Source organism: Panthera pardus, unplaced genomic scaffold (genome assembly GCF_024362965.1).
Source record: "Panthera pardus isolate Hobbes unplaced genomic scaffold, ASM2436296v1 HiC_scaffold_11, whole genome shotgun sequence".
NCBI lineage: Eukaryota > Metazoa > Chordata > Mammalia > Carnivora > Felidae > Panthera > Panthera pardus.
The window spans coordinates 12,127,115-12,145,418 of NW_026526666.1; the positions used below are offsets into that span (position 1 = coordinate 12,127,115).

At 47.9% G+C, this 18,304-nt stretch overlaps 1 protein-coding gene across 1 annotated transcript; it reads left to right on the top strand.

Moving 5' to 3' along the window:
- The first annotated feature begins 495 nt into the window (after positions 1 to 495).
- On the top strand, positions 496 to 13,599 carry OVGP1 (oviductal glycoprotein 1). The gene is given in 12 exon segments (XM_053889352.1): positions 496 to 523; positions 996 to 1,025; positions 1,437 to 1,641; positions 2,890 to 2,946; positions 3,171 to 3,336; positions 3,818 to 3,942; positions 5,228 to 5,336; positions 5,433 to 5,618; positions 7,156 to 7,272; positions 11,653 to 11,788; positions 12,751 to 13,275; positions 13,278 to 13,599. Coding segments are annotated over 12 exon segments (1,842 nt in total). The 3' UTR covers positions 13,436 to 13,599.
- The last annotated feature ends 4,705 nt before the right edge of the window (positions 13,600 to 18,304 follow it).

An 18,304-nucleotide genomic window follows, 5' to 3' on the forward strand; every position in this document is an offset into this window, starting at 1 on the left:
CAATGAAATGACTGCCTCCATATAGTGTATACTCCTCATACTCAGTCCCTGTGGCGCGAATCCCAGGAACTGGGCTGAGAGCTGCCCTGCCCTCGCCATGGCCCGTGGTGGACACCCACCGTGTGCCAGGGTCAGACCCAGCTGCTGCTTTGTTGGTTTTGAGGGAGGACGGGAGGCTGCTGGCATCACTGTGGCTCTGATGGAGGACGGGAGGCGCTGGGGTCACTGTGACGCGGCAGCAGCCCATTCATCACTGCCCCTGGTTTTGTGTGTGTGTAGCCAGGCTATGTCAGCACTGTCCCGGGGCTGTGCCCGGGGAAGTTCCTATAAAGGCACTCGAGCCCTAGCCTTGTAGCTCTCAGACCTTTGAGATGGGGAGGCTGTTGCTGTGGGTTGGTGAGTGTGGCAGTTCCCAGCCCCTGAAAGGTCACTCAGTCCAGCAGACGGCAATGTTCAAGGCCTTTTGAGCGCCTGAGAAGCAGCCTAGGACTCGAGATGGGGGAGGGGGGCAGCTTAGGTGGAGGTGGGATGGGACATGGGGAAGGCACAGAGGAGCCCAGGCAGGAGTCATCTGAGCAGTGGTTCTCAAATCCAGCTGCCCATTAAATATCTTTATGCCCAGTTCCACCTTGGACCAGTGAAATCTGAATCTCCGGGGGAGGAGCCAGAGTATCACTTTTTATACTTGCAGCCAAGGTGACAACCACTGGCCTACGGCTTTCGCTGACTTCTAAGTCATCGCTGTCCCTGTGCCGAGCCTGTGTGTATCCACATGGTGTTGGTTGGGGTTAAATAGGAGATTTGATAGATTTGGCTCCACTGGTTCAACTTAGAGAAGAGGAAACAGGTGAAGGGAGGCTGTCTCCATTTGTGCATCTGTGTCTGGCTCTGGGGCACGGGTGGTGGGTGCCCGGGAGGACTGGAGGGTGGCCGGGGCAGGTCACTTGGGGCATGCATGTGAATCACAGCGTGATTCCACCCTTTGTTTCCTGCAGGGCTGGTTCTTGTGCTGAGGCACCACGATGGTAAGGAGAGTGTGTCCTCCTCTCTGGAGCCAGGGAGCTCCCCCAGCTGAGGAGCGCTCTGTGTTGAGTGTCTCCTGCAGCCCCTCCCTGCCCGGGCCCCTGTGTCAGGGACCATCCATCCACTGCAGTTGAGCAGAAGATTTTCAGTCACCTGCCACTTGTCACTCTGCGTTGTCAGGGTCCAGACTTGAGGATCCATCCTATCAGGATTTTATAAGGCGTTCTTTCCCCCCTTGGGCCTCAGCAGTTGGGGTGAAGGGGGAATCAGACCTCAGTCTAGCTTTGGGGTGTGTTTGTATGTGGGGGTTACGGTGGCCTGGCCTCTCCGGCTGTGTTCACACCGCTCTGTGGAAGCTGAGCTCCACCCTCTCCCTGGGCCTCTGCCAACTAACGCACGTTCTCCCTTGCCAGGCGCCACCCACAAACTGGTGTGTTATTTTGCCGGCTGGGCGCAGAGTCGACCTGGCCCTGCCTCGATCTTGCCCCGTGACCTGGACCCCTTCCTCTGTACCCACCTGATATTTGCCTTCGCCTCAATGAACAACAATCGCATCGTTGCTAAGGATTTCCGGGATGAGAAAATTATCTACCCAGAGTTCAACAAGCTCAAGGAGAAGTGTGTTCCGATGGCCTGTGGGGATCAGATTTTCAGATTTTACAAACAGAAGAAAATTAAGCCTATTTCTCTTGTGACTTATCAACTTTCTTCTGATTCTTCGGGTCCTAGCCTCCTCTCACAGGGGGCTTGGGATCATCTCTGCCTGAGAATTCCCTGAGGAATAACACCCTGAGCTCATTCTTGCCTCCTTGCCTTTGTTGCCTCTGCCTGGTAACCCTCAGCTCACTCACCCTTCAAGCCAGAGGGAAGGAGTTCATGTATTGATGCTATTAAAATGCTTCGGGGAGGGGGGTGAGGCGCGTGGGTGGCTCAGTCAGTTAAGCGTCTGATTTCAGCTCCGGTCATGATCTCATGGTTTGTGAGTTTGAGCCCCACATCAGGCTCCACACTCACCGCATGCAGCCTGCTTGGGACTCTCTCTCTCTCTCTCTCTCTCTCCCTCTCTGTCTCTGCCCTTCCCCAACTTGAGCTTTCTCTCTCTCTCTCAAAATAAATAATAAACTTTAAAAAAATTTTAAAAATGCAAAAAAAAAAATGCTTCAAGGAGGGTCCGCATATCACAGATGCTTCACAAATGCTAGTGTCTTTATTACCATTTGTCACCTGCACCCCACCCCCCCAGGACAGTGAGGTCCCTGAGGGAAGGAGCAGTGTCTCCTGTATATTTGCGTACCAGTGGTTAGGTGAGTGCCTTGAGCAGAAGTGGTGCTCAGTAAGTGCTTGTATTCCTGTCCCCAGCTCTTTTGGGTTCTCTCCCTGTCCAAGGAGAGGTCTGTCACTGCGCTAATAGTTATAGATGGCCAGGGTATAAATCCCACATCACTCGATCACAAGCTCCCTGTGAGCAGGGAGCTTGTCTGTCTTGTTCTCTGTTGTACCACAGTCAAGCACCTAAGGCAATCAACGGCACATAGTAATTACTCAATAAATATTTGTTGACTAAGAAAACAGTGAAGAGAAACATCTTGAGACTACTTCTTCTTTTCCTTCGCACGAGAGCATCATGAGATGTGGGGGAGTTTGGTGGACTTTGGACAGCCTGGGAGGTTGGGTTGTGATGATGCATGGGTTGAATGTTCTCCCCTCTTTTCCTTTCTTTTCTTCCCTGTTCTCTGCTCTGCACTTCTCTGCCCCTCCCTCCACCTGACTTCCCCTTTCACTCCCCTCCCCCCCTAACTTTCCGCTGTTCCCCAGGGGCCCACTGGAGTGGGGACCCAGCTTACCTCCCTCTATCCCGCATCACAGGAACAGGAAGCTGAAAACACTGCTGTCCATTGGTGGGTGGAACTTTGGCACAACCAGGTGACACTTTGGGGCCCCTCCCTGCTGCTTGAATTCCCCATCCCTGGGTATTTGGCCCCCAGGGCTGGGAGGGGCTTTTAAGAAGGGTTGAGAGTTTCAAAGACCTGCCTTTCTTTCTTCCAGCCCCTGTCTGCGGGCCAGCTGCCAGGTGCAAACCAAGGGGCTTTGTGGGGGTTGTGGTTCTGAGACAAGCCTTCCTTGCCTCACCCCGGGGTCTCCTGCAGGTTCACCACCATGCTTTCCACATCGGCCAACCGGGAAAGGTTTATTGATTCAGTTATATCCCTCCTGAGGACGCATAACTTTGATGGTCTGGACCTCTTCTTCTTGTACCCTGGAGTAAGAGGCAGTCCCATGAGGGACCGATGGACTTTTCTCCTCTTAATTGAAGTAAGGCCAAGTCTGGCAGCTCCAGAATCCAGAAATGATTCTACTTTTATCATATCTGGGCTCGGGGTGTAGGAGGAGCAGAAGGCCAGGTGGGGGCAGGGGCAGGAGAGCGGTAGCAGAATGTTTTTTTACTGCCATCCTAGAAGGGTCTGGCAAAAAGAGCAGGAGTCCTTGTAGTGGCTCTTTTTCACTGTCACACCCAGGTCCTGCTCCAGCACTGCAGCCCAAGTGATGCCTCCTCGGTGCAGCTTCCTGGCCTCCCACAGGCAGCCTGTGCTCCCCCTGTCCAGCCAGCCCTCTATTAAGTCACTTACCACGTTGGCTCAAGGCCGCCTCTGTCACGAGCCTGGGGCAGGGGCTGTGTCTGACTCACCTCTGTGTCCCTAGAGCCTGGCTCAAGGGGCTCTGTAAATAAAGGTATCCTGGATGATTCTTTCCCTGACTGCTCTGTCTGGATCTGTGCGTCTGCCTTTTTTGGCAGGAGCTCCTGTTTGCCTTCCAGAAGGAGGCACAGCTTACCAGGCGTCCCAAGCTGCTGCTCTCTGCCGCTGTCTCTGGGGATGAACAAATCATCAAAACAGCTTATGAAGTGCTCCTTCTGGGAAGGTGAGTGGGTGCTGCCTGGGGGGCAGGAGGGAAGGAGGCACGTCACGCTCAGAACCCTGGCGTGGCACAAACACTCTGCCTGTGAGCTCTCCATGTGCAAGTGCTATTTGGGGGGGCCGGCAGAGGAACATAGGTGGGGACAGGGATCAGCCCCACATACCCTGGGCTTTCTTTAGGAGACCAGACGGAGCTGTAGGACCAGTGGCCACAGTCACATCATCTCGGGCAGAGCCTTCTGCAAAACTCTTTGCTGAGTCTCGAAGGAGAGAATACCAGGGTCCTGGCCTCTGCCGTCCCAGAGTACAGCTGTAGACATACACTGTGGGGCACACGGCGGGCATCAGAGAGCCAGATGAGTTAGCAGCCACTGACACAAAAACAGAAATAGGCATGCCCAACCAGGCCTAGTTTTCAGAGCGCGGGTCTCTGTAAAAAAGTTACAAAGCTAAACAAAGAACCGCTCATAACTCACTCTCTCTGGACACGCCAATTCTGGGCTAATTTTCTTGAACCTCAAGAATCGACTGTTGACAGAGGAGCCGCTGAGGCTAACAGAGACCAAAATAGAGGATGGCGTGGTTCGGTGTGTGATTACACCAGGGAGCCTGGTTTCAGTGTGGGGACAAAAGGGAGGGACCCCATGGGACATAGAGTTTGTCAGCATTGGTCTCAACGGCCGGGCAGGCCAGCTGGGTGAGTTGAGTCCAGTTAGTTAACCTCGGAGTCTCAACGGCTTCAGCTCTAAATCAAAATTAAATGGCCAGATTTAATGGCCAGGCCAGATCAAAATTAAATGCTGGCATTTTTGTGCACTGGTGCACTGCTGACCTGGTAAGTACTTGGTTACACTTGGTCATCCTGAGAGTGTCCTGGAAGAGATGGTTTCACTGGTGTCTTGAACGGCAGAAGCATGGAAGCTGTGTAGCTGCTGTGGGGAGTACCGCCTTCCTCATGACAGCATGACTGAGGTCATGACAAGTGACCTCGGTTGGCACTCGTGTCAGGCGTGAATGTGTTTTTTGGTCCGACTCCCGTCTACTTCCATGGAAACTCTCAGGATGGCCTTGGTCTTCATGCACGGCCAGCCAGCATTTTGTCCCTAGCCAGCATTTTGCTGCGGTGACACATCTCGAGTGGCTGGCACAGATGGGCAGGCACCCCAGGCCGAAACGGGGGAGAAGCTGGAGTGGCCAGTACACAACCAGTCAGCTGGTTAGTCCTCTGGCGACCTGACTCGAAAATCTGCTTAGCCCAACCTTCGTATCTCCTCCTTCTGCCCTTGCAGGCTCCTGGATTTCATCAGCGTCTTGTCTTATGACTTTCATGGAAGCTGGGAAAAGTTCACAGGACACAATAGTCCCCTGTTCTCTCTGCCTGGAGACCCCAAATCTTCAGTAAGGAAAGATCTCGAGGGGCCCCGACACCTGCCCCTGAGCCCAGGCCATTGGCCGTCAGTAACAAGGAGGGGTTTGTGTTCTTCCCACCTGCAGGCACATGCCATGAAATACTGGCGGAATCTGGGGGCACCCCCAGAGAAGCTCCTCATGGGGCTCCCCACCTATGGACGGACGTTTAACCTTCTCAAGGCCTCTAATAATGGGCTACAGGCTGAAGCTAAGGGTGTTGCGCTTTCAGGAAAGTACACCAAGCAAGATGGCTTCTTGGCTTATTATGAGGTGACAGGAATAGAGACCTCTGTCTATTAGTCAGGTCTCCATCCTCTGTTGGGGCAAGAGCAAAGACAACAGGGCAAAGGCCAGGGTGATGGCAGGAGGAAAAAGAGGTAGTTTACTAGCGCAAGAGAAATCCACTATATAAAGAGAATCTTAACTGTTATACAAGTCAATCCTGACTTACTATCTGGCCTAAATAAAAACTATTAGTACCTGAAATAGATATAATTTCAAACATTTGCAAAAGTAAAAGAATAGTATCACCTCCTCCCCTCCTCTGCCACTACCACCTACCCCTCACCAGCTTCAATCTCGAACCGCTCTTGGCCCATCTTGTTTCATGCCCGCTCCTTGACTCCCTCCCTCCCGCTACGAGATTATGTTGAAGCAGTTCCAAGACCTCCTCTACTACAGATTCTTTCCTCTTACCCCGATTCCACTCCCTGAATCCCTATCTCAACATAGCTTGCTACTGAGTGGAGGAAAGAGACTTGGACCCAAGGGAATATAAAACATAAGAGAGGACAATAAGAGGCACAGGGTGTGTGGCTTAGGGATCTGGAAAGGTCTCATGGAGCAGGTAGCTTTAGAGCAGGGCTTTGGAGCACAGGAATGATCCTGATGGGCAGGAATGACAGGAGGGAAGGGCCCCGCAGGCCAAGAATGACGGGTACGGAGGCACATGGTGTGCATGGGTGCCTTAGGTAGGAGAGGAGGCACAATGCTCTGCGCTGACTGGGTAGAAATGTTTTCCTGCTAATCCAGTGAAGCGTGGTTATGAGTGATGGCATAGTTGAAATAATGGTCTTGAAAGACATTATAGACTGAAGACATGTTTGATAGACAGAACCTTTAAAGAACAGAAAGGAAGGAAGGAAGAAAAGAAAGAAAGAAAGAAAGAAAGAAAGAAAGAAAGAAAGAAAGAGAAAGAAAGAAAGAAAGAAAAGCCTCAGACATTGGCTTCTGCAACCAGCTTGAATACTTCTGCTTCTTTGTGGCGTATGGTTTCTAGCACAATGCCGGGCACCTAGCCAAACTCACATGCTTGACTGATTGTAACAACCCAGTTCTCCTTACTTGTGAGAAACCTGAAATTTATTAGAGATTCGCAAGCTAGTTTGATGGCCTCCAAGACTGGGCCCCTTTATGCTGATTTCTAAAGAAGACAGGAGAGGTTTGTTTATGGGAACTCTCTGAAAAAGATACAGGTTTGGTCAAGGGTCAGATAGGTTACCATTCGTAGTTTGATATTGGCATTATTTAGCAAACCCTGATTTGATTTTTAAGGATGTCAGCCACTCCTTGTTTCTCTCTTTCTTTCCATCACGGACATTAGAGAAAGGAACATATTTTAATACGAATTTGCTCAGAAAAGAGAGGAGGTCCTTTGTGAGTGGCTTTCCCCTCCCTCTTTGGTTTGCCTCTTCTTATTCCCTGGCAAGGGATTCTTGGATTCTTTGTCACTGGGAAAAGAGCAGTTTGCCTGCTGGTGCTTCTCTCCATGGACTTCCCGGAACTAACCTGGTGATCCTCCTGGCAGATTTGCTCTTTCGTCCAGAAAGCGACGAAGCGCTGGATTGACTATCAGCAAGTCCCATATGCCTACAAGGGGAATGTGTGGGTTGGCTATGATGATGTCCTCAGCTTCAGTCACAAGGTAAGACATCGGTCCTTTCTTGCTCCAGCATATAGTTTCCCTCTGGCTTCCATGAAGCTCTTATCTGTACGGTGTGTGTGTGTGTGTGTGTGTGTGTGTGTGTGTTTACTGGGTGGAGGTGAAAAGGTGAGATTTACTAGATCAGGTGAGTTTCAGGCATACCTGACCTAACTGGGGTTTCCTAAATCCATCTATCCAATCCTCTTCTTCTTCCTTTTTTTTTTTTTTAACTTTTATTCAGTTTTGAGAGACAGAGAGAGACAGAGCGTGAACAGGGGAGGGACAGACAGAAAGGGAGACACAAAATCTAAAGCAGGCTCCAGGCTCCGAGTTGTGAGCACAGAGCCCTATGTGGGGCATGACCTGAGCCAAAGTTGGACACTTAACCAACTGAGCCACCCAGGCACCCCTTAAATTTTTATTTTTAAGAGAGAGATAGAGAGCAAGTGGGGGCACGACAGAGAGAGAGGGAGACAGAATCCCAAGCAGGCTCTGCATTGTCAGCACAGAGCCCCATGTGGGGCTCAAACTCATAAACCAAGAGATCATGACCTGAGCCGAAATCAAGAGTCAGATGCTTAACTGACTGAGCCACCCAGGCGCCCCCCGCCCCAACCCTCTTCTTTGGAAGAAAAGGAGTTGTGGTTTTGAGGGGAGAAATGACTTCTCTCAGTTTATGCAGATTTTTGGCAACAGTTTCTTCTTTTCTGCTTGGGCCAGATAACTTCACAACAGCTAAATACCAAGATGAGGTAGAACTTGCCAAGCGCTCCATGAATATCACTGAGATGTGTGTCAGGAGTAGGGAAATCAAGGAGGGCTTCCTCAGGGAGGTGAGCGGCAGGAGATGATGACATTGGGTCAGAGGGTGCTGAAAGCTCATTCAAAGTAGGTTCAAAGAAAAATTTGGGTGGGGCAGAGAAGTTTTGTAAAGCGTGAGAGAAGGCAGTAAAGTGCAGGTCAGTTTATAGAGGGACTTGAACGCTGGCAAAGACGTTTGGACCTCTTCTTGCAGGCATTTTAAGGCAAAATCAGGTTTCCGTGCAGGTACATGACCTGCAAGTTTGAAACCTTTAGAGCCTAACGGTGAGCACCTCCTCTCCCCATGCAAGCAATGTTAAATGAAGTCGAGTCTGGCAGGTTTTTTTTTATAGTGAATTAAAACAGAAATGACATGCTTTGGTAATTTCTGAACCTGCCTCTGCTTTGGAATCACCTGACACTTGATAAATGTAGAAAGATGTGGCTCCACCCCTGAATATTCAGCAGGTCTTAGAAAGAATCTGGGAACTGTTTTTACTATGTTTCCATGTGATCCTGCTGTAACCGGTTTGGCATTTTGGAAGCTCTGAGAGAGACTGGGAAGTGTGCCGGTGACATACTGAGGGTTGGACCAGGTGGTCGGAAGTGGAGGTAGGGTCTGAATGAGAAATTGTCAGCACTTGGCAACTGCCTGGATATCGGGTCTCATTAGAGAGAAGTCACAGTCTACTCTACTACAGGTGATGCAGAAGCGACAGGTGTTGGCTGTTCTTTGGGGGAAGTTTGGGGTAGAAAGCACAAGGTGATAGGGCAGCATTCGTGAAGACCCACCATGTACCTTCTCTGTGCACAGCACTGGGGGAGGCCCGCTGTGCAGAGAGAGGTGCAGAGTATGGCTTTCAGCCTCCAGGATCTTACTCCAGTTTGGGAACAGAGGACACACACAGAAAAATCCAGTGACTCAGTGGAATTACCCAGTTGGATGGAATTCAATATATGATCCACAGGACATGGGGGAGGGCATTGACCTGTGTGTCTGGGGAAGCCTGAGACCAGCAGGGATGGTGTTCTCGCGTTGAGGGGCAGTTACTGTGCCTTGCAGAACTAGAGGGGAACAGAGCCCCCTGTGAGGGTGATTAAAGGATTTCATCACAGAACCCCAGAGCTGGAAGAAACCTCAGAGATCATCATCGGGAGATAATTATCCCTGGATTTCTCAGCGTTTCTGCGCTGTCTGGGCATTCTGAGCAAAAGAAACAGACCAGCTATAATAAAAATAGAAAGCTGCCTTCCCCTCTTCCCCCAGAGCCTTTGCTGACTTTCAGAGATTGTAGAAGTCCCCTCCCCAGAGGGGACTTGTCTACATCCCATTGAAGCTCTCAAACCGTCCAGAGGGGAGAAGGGTCCGATTTGCCAGCTGTCTCACATAAGTTCAAGGCTCATAGTTTCAGGATCCCTCTCCTGTGCCGCAGACCTCACTGCACGTACAGGTGTATATCTGGCCTTCGCCATGTCATTCTTTGGGCAGTTAGGCCATGGGGGGCAAAGTCAAAGTGCTGTTGTGATTGGTCTTTTGCCATGAGTAATAATGGTCTGTCCTCTGATCCAGAGGTCATGTGTGCGCACACGTAAACTGGCAGGCTAATTTGTTGGTTTGTAAGCAGAGTAAAATCTCAGAATCTTGATAATTTCAGCTTATCTATAATTGGGTTCCTCCTTCTTCTTATTTTACATTTGGGGAAAGTAAATCTCAGAAAGGAGCCCATTGATTTGGCCAAGTCATGTAGTTATTTGGATGTGATGGAGTCTGTCTTTCCCATCAGCCATGACAGAGAATACTAGCAAAGTAATAATAGGACCCGGATTTGGGTCTAAACCCTGCCATTTAGTTATAGGTGAAGGTTTTTTTTTTAATGATTTGTAAAAAATATTTTATTTTATTTTATTTTATTTTATTTTATTTTATTTTATTTTATTTTATTAACAGAGAGAGATGCAGAGGTGGGGTGGGGGGGGGGGGGAGAGAGAGAGAGAGAGAGAATCCCAATCCACGCTGGGCATAGAGCCTGACTTGGGGCTCAATCCCATGACCCTGGGTTCATGACCTGAGCTAAAATCAAGAGTCAGACACTCAACTAACTGGACCACCCAGGCACCCCTATATCTGAAGTTTTAAAAATCATGGACAAAAGCCTCTCTTTTCTTATCTGTGGAAAGGTGACAGTATTACCCGCTTTATCTCTTCTTTATAGTGTCACTGTGATATACGGTGTGAGGAAGTGGTTTTAAAATAATATAGCAACATCTGTGTTTCAGCATAATGACAATAATGATTGGCACTGGGACCCTGGTGAGACAGTTTTCATTGTGTGCAAGGTTTTGATCCAAATATTTTACATGTAGGAATTCTTTTTTAAAAAATTGTCTTCTATTGTGGTTTATATACACAATGCAATACTACTCGGCAATGAGAAAGAATGAAATATGGCCCTTTGTAGCAACGTGGATGGAACTGGAGAGTGTTATGCTAAGTGAAATAAGTCATACAGAGAAAGACAGATACCATATGTTTTCACTCTTAGGTGGATCCTGAGAAACTTAACAGAAGACCATGGGGGAGGGGAAGGAAAAAAAAAGTTAGAGGGAGGGAGGCAAACATAAGAGACTTTTAAAAACTGAGAATAAACTGAGAGTTGATGGGGGGTGGGAGGGAGGGGAGGGTGGGTGATGGGCATTGAGGAAGGCACCTGTTGGGATGAGCACTGGGTGTTGCATGGAAACCAATTTGACAATAAATTTCATATAAAAAAATCATCTTTAAAATTGTGAAATATACATAAACATAAAATTTGCCATTTGGCCCATTTTTAAGTGTCCAGTTCAGCAGCATTAAGTGCAGTCACATTGTTTTGTAACTATCACCACCTTCTATCTATCTCCAGAACTTTTCTTTTAGAGAGAGAGAGAGAGAGAGAGCAAGCAGGGGAAAGGGACTGAGGGAGAGAGAGAGAGAGAGAGAGAGAGAGAGAGAGAGAATCTTAAGCAGGCTTCATGGTCAGTACAGAGCCCAATGTGGGGCTTGATCCCATGGCCCTGGGATCATGACCTGTCCCGAAATCATGAGTCGGACACTGAACCAACTGAGCCACCCCGGCGCCCCTATCTCCAGAACTGTTTCATCTTTCCAAACTGAAACCCCATTCGCTTCTCCCTCACCCCCGATAGTGACCACCACTATGCTTTCCATTTATGGGAATGTGACTCCTCTACCTCCTACGAGTGGAATCGTACAATATTTGTCCTGTTGTGCTGGGCTTATTTCACTCAGCGTAATGTCTCCAAGCTCCATCCATGCTGTAGCATTTGCATGAAGGGATTCTTTGGTTCCTAAAAAATATCGGAAATGTTATCCCTTTTTTTTACAAATGAGGCAAAGGTTTGTGTGACCTTTTCAAGATCCCTTAGCTAATAAGTGGTAAAGGCTAGATTCAAATACAGGCTGTAACTACCAACCATGCTACTGTAGTGTTTCCTGAGGGTCTGTCTTCAGTGTTTTGCCATTGTACCCAGTCTGGGGGATGGCCAGCACAGCAGGTTGACTGACTACTCCTTTTTCAGGCAAGGTTCATAAAAGGAGAGAATTTTGGGGGAGCCATGGTGTGGACGTTGGACCTGGATGACGTTAAGGGCACTTTCTGTGGCACTGGCCCTTTCCCCCTTGTCTCCAAGTTGCGTAGTTTCCTGGTGCAAGCTGGTAAGTACCTGTGGCTTGGAAGTGGGGTTGGGAGCTGTATAACGAGGCTTTTTGAGATCTGCAGGCTTCGGTGAGACAGCATGGCACCGAAGGAAGAGAACAAACTTTGATGTTAGGCCGGTCCATTTCCTTGGCTTAGAGGCAGGCTCCATTTGACCCTCTGAGCTTTGTTTTCCCTATTTGCAAAATGGGAATGATCCTTATACTCATGACATTATTATAAGAACTATATGAGATAAGAAGTGAAAACTGCTGGCTCAATATTAGCGCTCAATATATGTCAGTTTATTTCTCTGTGGCTTCCTCCTGCTTTCGTGGGACAAGGGCCAGAAGAGGAAGTCAGATTTCTTTTGATAACCTCTTTGATAGGAGAGACTGCCCTGGTAGTTAGGAGATGGAATCTGGCATGCTACAGCTACAGCATCCTTTGAGATGATTTATAACTATCATTTTAGGGACAAGGACACTGGGGCTCAGAAAGGCAATACTGCTAGTCAAGGGCAGAGATGGGACTTCAACCCAATTCTCTACCAAATGCTGTCAGGAGTGGTCTCCTTGCCCTCCATGTTGTTCCTGGTGCCTTCTACCATGGGGGACACAGGAGGTTTCTGTTATTAGGCCTTGGGGGGCAGCAAGGTCTTGCCGAAGGTGCCATCAGTAAGGTCAAAGTGAGGCCTTAAGCATAGAAAACTGGCAGGCTTCTCGGGGTCATTCCCCAGAAATGTAAATGTGCTGAGTGCCCATAGGTGCCTGGGATCATATCAACATGATGAGGTGAGGGAGCAGGGCTTCAATGTGGTGGGATTTTATCTATGCCCTCAAGTCAGTGCATTATGAAATCCTTCACTTCTGGATTTTGGAAGCAAGTACTTCAGCCCTGGAGTGGTCGTAGTCCTGCCAGCAATTAACAGGATGGGGAGGAAGCGGTAGGACTCTCATCCTGTTCCGATGATTTCCTCTAGAGTTCAGCTCAACTCCTTCACCAAAATTTTGGCTCTCAACTGCTATGAATTCTTTAAGAACTGACCCCGAAAGTCCGACTGGAACCAATGATATGGGGCTTTTGTCCTCAGAAGGAAAGTCTATGGCTTCTAACATCCATAGGAAGTCTGCAGATACGACTACAGGCCACCAAAGTGGGATTGTGACCCCTACGAGTGAAACTATGTCCTTTGGAAAGCACACTGTGGCTGTGGAAATGAAGACTGAGACCCTTGGAGAGGCTATGACTCACGGAGAGATGAGTATGGTTTCTATGCATGGTCAGACTAAGTCCCCTGGAGAGAAGATCGTGCCCCTTGGAAAGAGAGCTGTAGCCCCTGGAAAGATGACTACCCCCTCCAGAAATATTACAGTCACTCCTGACAAGCAGACCAAGACTCTTAGAAGAGAGCCCACCACTTCTGAGGTGGACACAGACCACCCGGTTGGTCACGTTGGTCTTCAGACAGAAGCCCAACGCAGGAGGCCATCCTCTGGCCCTGTCATCTAGCCCCAGGACACATTCCTCTTGCTTTGGACAACCCCTGTGTTCCCATTAATGGGAACGAGTCCTCTGTCAGTTCGATGACCCTTCCAACAAGTGCTCTCTCTCTCTCTCTAAAGAAAGAAAACCCAGAAAACTCTGCTGTGTGTCAAGGAGCCTAAGCTCTGTTGAAGGCAGAAGCTGGGGAAAGCCCTTATCTTTTCTTGTAGATCCCCTGACAGGAGCTGCTCTTACCCAGACATTCATAAACCATTCATGGTTATGAGCAGGCCCCAAAGCCACAGGGAGTTCGTCTCTTTTCTGTTGAATAAACTGGAAACACAAGGATCCATCTGAGTTCCCTGGAGTTCTTTTCTTGAAATGACCTGAGCAATGCAATTGTCAGCTCTGCCTTTCAAGTTCACGTTCCCCTACTGCTGTTTTTGGAAGGAGGGAGTTTGGGTCTAGCCCATGCTGATGTTTTCCAGTGTGGATTATGTTGCTTCCCTCTCTGCCTTGAACAACACTCACTTTGCCGGTGGTCAGAGCCAGAATCTCTTCCAGGGCGGTTTCCCACAATCCTCTTATGTCACACCGGTATAACATCTCCTCCCATTAATACATCAGAACTACTCTTTGCCAAGGTCACTGGTGATGCCCACGTTGTTAAATACAGAGTTCAAGTCTCACTTCTGATTCTCCTTGATGCAGCAGCAGCACTGGCACACTTGGTCACTTTGTCCTCCCTGATCCACTTTCTTTCTTTCTTTTTTTTTTTAATGTTTATTTATGTTTGGGAGAGTGAGTGTGTGAGCGAGTGGGGGAGGGGCAGAGAGAGAGGGAGACAGAGGATCTGAAGTGGGTTCTGCACTGAGAGCAGAGAGCCTGAAGTGGGGCTCAAACTCACCAACTGTGAGATCATGACCTGCACCGAAGTCGGACCCTTAACAGACTGAGCCACCTTGGCCCCAGTGACACACTTCCTTAACTATGCTTCCGGGTTTTGATTTTACCTGACTGGTCATTCCTTCACAGCGTTCTGTGCTGATTTCTCCTCTTATCCCTGATCTCTTAATGTTGGGGAGCTCCAAGTCTCTTCTCTGGGTCCCTTTTCTTCGGTATTTACATTCACACCCTCTTGGTGTTGTCCTCTAAGCACATCATTTAAACAGCATCTGTATTATTGTCAAGAGAACAAAAGTGCAGAGAAATGTCCGTAGTACACTATCTTCCACGTAAGGAAAAAGGGGACATAAGAAAACACACGTCTGCTCGTTTGTGCACAGAGTAATAGAAAGTAACAGAAAGATTATGGAAGGAAAGAAACAGAATAGTAACAGAAAGGATAAACACGGAAATAATGAAATCGGTACTGGCAGGTGTGGAGTGAGGGTGGTGTGGAGAGAATGGGAGATCAGGAACGGGGTACAAAGGGTTGGGGGGGGCGGGTTGCCACTTACCTGAGTACACGTGTTTGTGTCATTCTGACTTTTCGAACCATGAGAGTGTTTCACATCCCACAAATAAATAAAATCAAGGATGGTGGTGGTGGGGCTAGAGCAACTCAAAATTAAAGCACAAACAGCAACAAATGTATTTAGCCGTGTTAAAAATGCACCAACAGCGTAATCACATTGAAGGAATTAGGGAAGAAAAGAGCTGGCCTTAGTCACTTTGGAAAACGGCATTTTGCCTCCTTATTGAAAAGCTAAAGAGGAACCATGGACAAATACTGGCCTCTAGCAAATTTGCTTTTGACACGTATATTCTGAAACTGCTTTCTATGCATTCCAGAATTAAACACAGAAGGAAATCCACTGTGGGTAAGAAGGGCCATGTTTCTCACTGCCAGAGAAAGTAGTTACAAATAGGAAAACAGAAAAGGCTAGAAAGAACCCTGTGGCGTTAGGCTCAGAAGTATCAGTATGAAATCATGATTTAAAACTATATATGGATTGGTTGATATAGAAATATGTGTATCCATACATATATTTCCTGCTTGGACCACTAGAAGGGGCTACAGCAGTGACATCCGAACAAGCCCCATACCTTGAGGAGAAGGTGCCCAAACATCCCCGGACTAACTGGGGAAGGAGGCCTGTGTATACTGCTCCCGTCTCCCCTCTCCTGGTGGATGATTCTGAGTGGTGATTCCGAGTGGAGGCCGCTGGGCTGAGGACAGTGGGTGATGTTTCAAGACCAGGCTTCTACAAGACTTGACTCGCAGGTGGGAGAGAGAAAAGTACTCAAGTGATGTACCTCTGGGAGCAGCCAGTGGCTGGTCTGTGCTTCACCATTTCATCTCATGCTGAGGAAACAGACTCTGAGAGCTCATGTACTACTATCTCGCTGCAAAGAAGCCTTGGTAAATGCTGTAAGGGAGCCTGGAGTAAGGAATGGCAGGTGGCCAGAGGCACAGATGTGCGATCAAGTCCCAGGAACACCTGGCAAGGTTTGACGCGGATGGGCAAGGGGGCAGGACTCGAGCTCCACGGGCATGACTAATGAGCGGGCTCCGGTTGTCTCCGCACAGGAAGGTGATCTGTGGACACCATGTTAGGAGCTGTTGTCACTTTCTCATTTGACTTTGAAGAGTTACATAAAAGGTTCCCAAACCCTGTTTTTGTTGAGTTAGGAATATTGCCACCAGGAGGCAGCAGCATACAGGGTTACATTTTCTCTGCAGGTGGGAAGAAAAACTAGGAGAGTAGAAAAAAAGCAATTAGAATACCTCTGTACAGAAAATGAAATCAAATCTAAATCTGTCATTGTCTTTAAAGTCGATACATTTGGAGCACCTGGGTGGCTTAGTCGGTTAAGCGTCGGACTCTGGATTTTGGTTCAGGTTGTGATCTCATGGTTCCTGAGGTTGAGACCCATGTCTGGCTCTGTGCTGTCAGCATAGGACCTGCTTGAGATTCTCTTTCCCTTCCTCTCTCTCTCTGCCCCTCCCTCGCTCGTGCTCTACTCTCTCTCTCTCTCAAAAATAAATAAACAAACAACAACAACAAAATACAGTCGATGCTTTTGTGCACATTGAAGCAGAGAAAGCATGAGCGCCCTGGGCTTGGAGGAGGGGCTGTGCTGAGATACAGGTTGAGTCCAGACAAACCAGACTTGAAATCCCAGCTCTGATTAACTATGTGATCATGGGGTAGTTAAATCAGCTTCTAAGGTTGTTACAATGGTTAAATGAAACATGTATCTGGTACAAAGCCAATAAGTGGGAGTTACTGATATAAGCATATCTTCTGTAGACCTTCAAGTTTCCATTTTAGTATTTCTTGGAGCGCCTGGGTGGCTCAGTCAGTTAAGTGTCCATCTTTGGCCCAGCTCATGATCTCGTGGTTCATGAGTTCAAGCCCCACGTCAAGATCTGTGCTGACAGCTCAGAGCCTGGAGTCTGCTTCAGAGTCTGTGTCTCCCTCTTTCTGCCCCTCACCCACTCACACCCTGTACCTCTCTCTCTCAAAAATAAATAAACATTAAAAATTTTTTAAAGAATTTCTTTGTATAAAGAAAGAAATATGAAATTAGAAACTCTTTAGGTTTTGTGCATAGCTCAAAGTGTTCAGGAGTAGATTCATGACAAAGTTCCAATAATCTCTCATGCTGCTACAACTTTATGTAGGGAATCATTTTATAAACTGGCTACTTTTACTACATGCTTCTAAAACACTACAATCTAGAAGCTAGTAAAGTGTTACAAATAGGAAAACAAATAGGTACAAATACCTACAAATAGGTAAAGTGTGTATAGAAGGTATTAAGTGTGTCATTTCCAGGATTAAAAAAAATTAATGGTTCCTTAACTCTTTATGGAATATAGCCCATATTGCTTAGCATGGCATACCGGGTCTGCCTCACCATCTGGTCACGTCTGTGTAGACACCTAGTGCTGTGCTCCAGGAGTTTGATCCGGGTGCTCCAAGGTGTGCTCCATCAGTATGGAGCATGATAACAAATAGTTCAATGGACTAGAAGTTAAAATACTGTGGATACTGAACATACGTTGCTTTAATACAGTTTGGCAGAATCAAGAGTATTCCGATTTTAGCATTACAGGCCTTTCCGTTGCGATGGGTCCTGAATAGAAAATAATTTCCAGAGCGACAGTTAGCATGATGAGGACCGCTCAGCCCCAGTGCAGGTTCTTGGGCTGGGTCCTGGCTTCCGAGGAGCCACGGTGAAAATTGCTCTTCTGGCCACGCTGGTCACGATGTTCTCTGATTTCATCACAGCACTTCACTCCTGGGTGCAGGAGTTGTCCAGTCTCTGCTTCTGCCGCCAGTGGATTTTCCACTTTCCTTACTTTCTCAACTACCATCTGGCAAGATCCTTCCTCAAATGTTACCTCTTCTCTGAAGGCTTTTCCATCCTTCCAGAAGCTATCACTCCTTGTCTCTGCTTGCTTTATCATACTGTTCTTCTCCCTCTTGTTCACTCAACACATATGTGAATGCTAGGCTGTCAGTCATTTGACAGGATGCCGACTTTGCATACAAGGACCATTTCTGATTTTATTTTGTGCTCCCAGAGCTTAGCACAGAGGTGAGCACAGAGTAGATATTCCATAAGTGTTGGCTAATTGTGAACTAAGAGATAGAAAATAAAGATCAGTGTCATGGACTGTGAGAATCGCATTCAGGAGACTATAGATGAGTCTGATGAGAGGAACAAGAAAGAAAAGGGGAAGAAGTGGAGAGTCTATTGTAAATCTCCCAAAAGCACATGGACTTTGGAGTCAAAGCACAAATTGTTCCATTGTTTTGGCAGAAGTTGCCAGCACCCATTTCCCGGTAGATGTGGGCACCAGGATCCTTTGTTCCCAGTGCATTTCATATTTGTTATCACATCCTAATCTGTGGATTCGATGAGCAAATCAACTAATTGCTTTTTAAGTTGACTACAGAGTGGATAAGAAAGGCCATGATACTTACCAGAGGGAAAAACAAACAGAATCCATGGACTTGTAGGGGCACAAGCTGGTACAAAGGTTAAGAAACTCACGTGCTTTCAAATGAAAAGAGCAGGGAGATCAGGGTATAAAA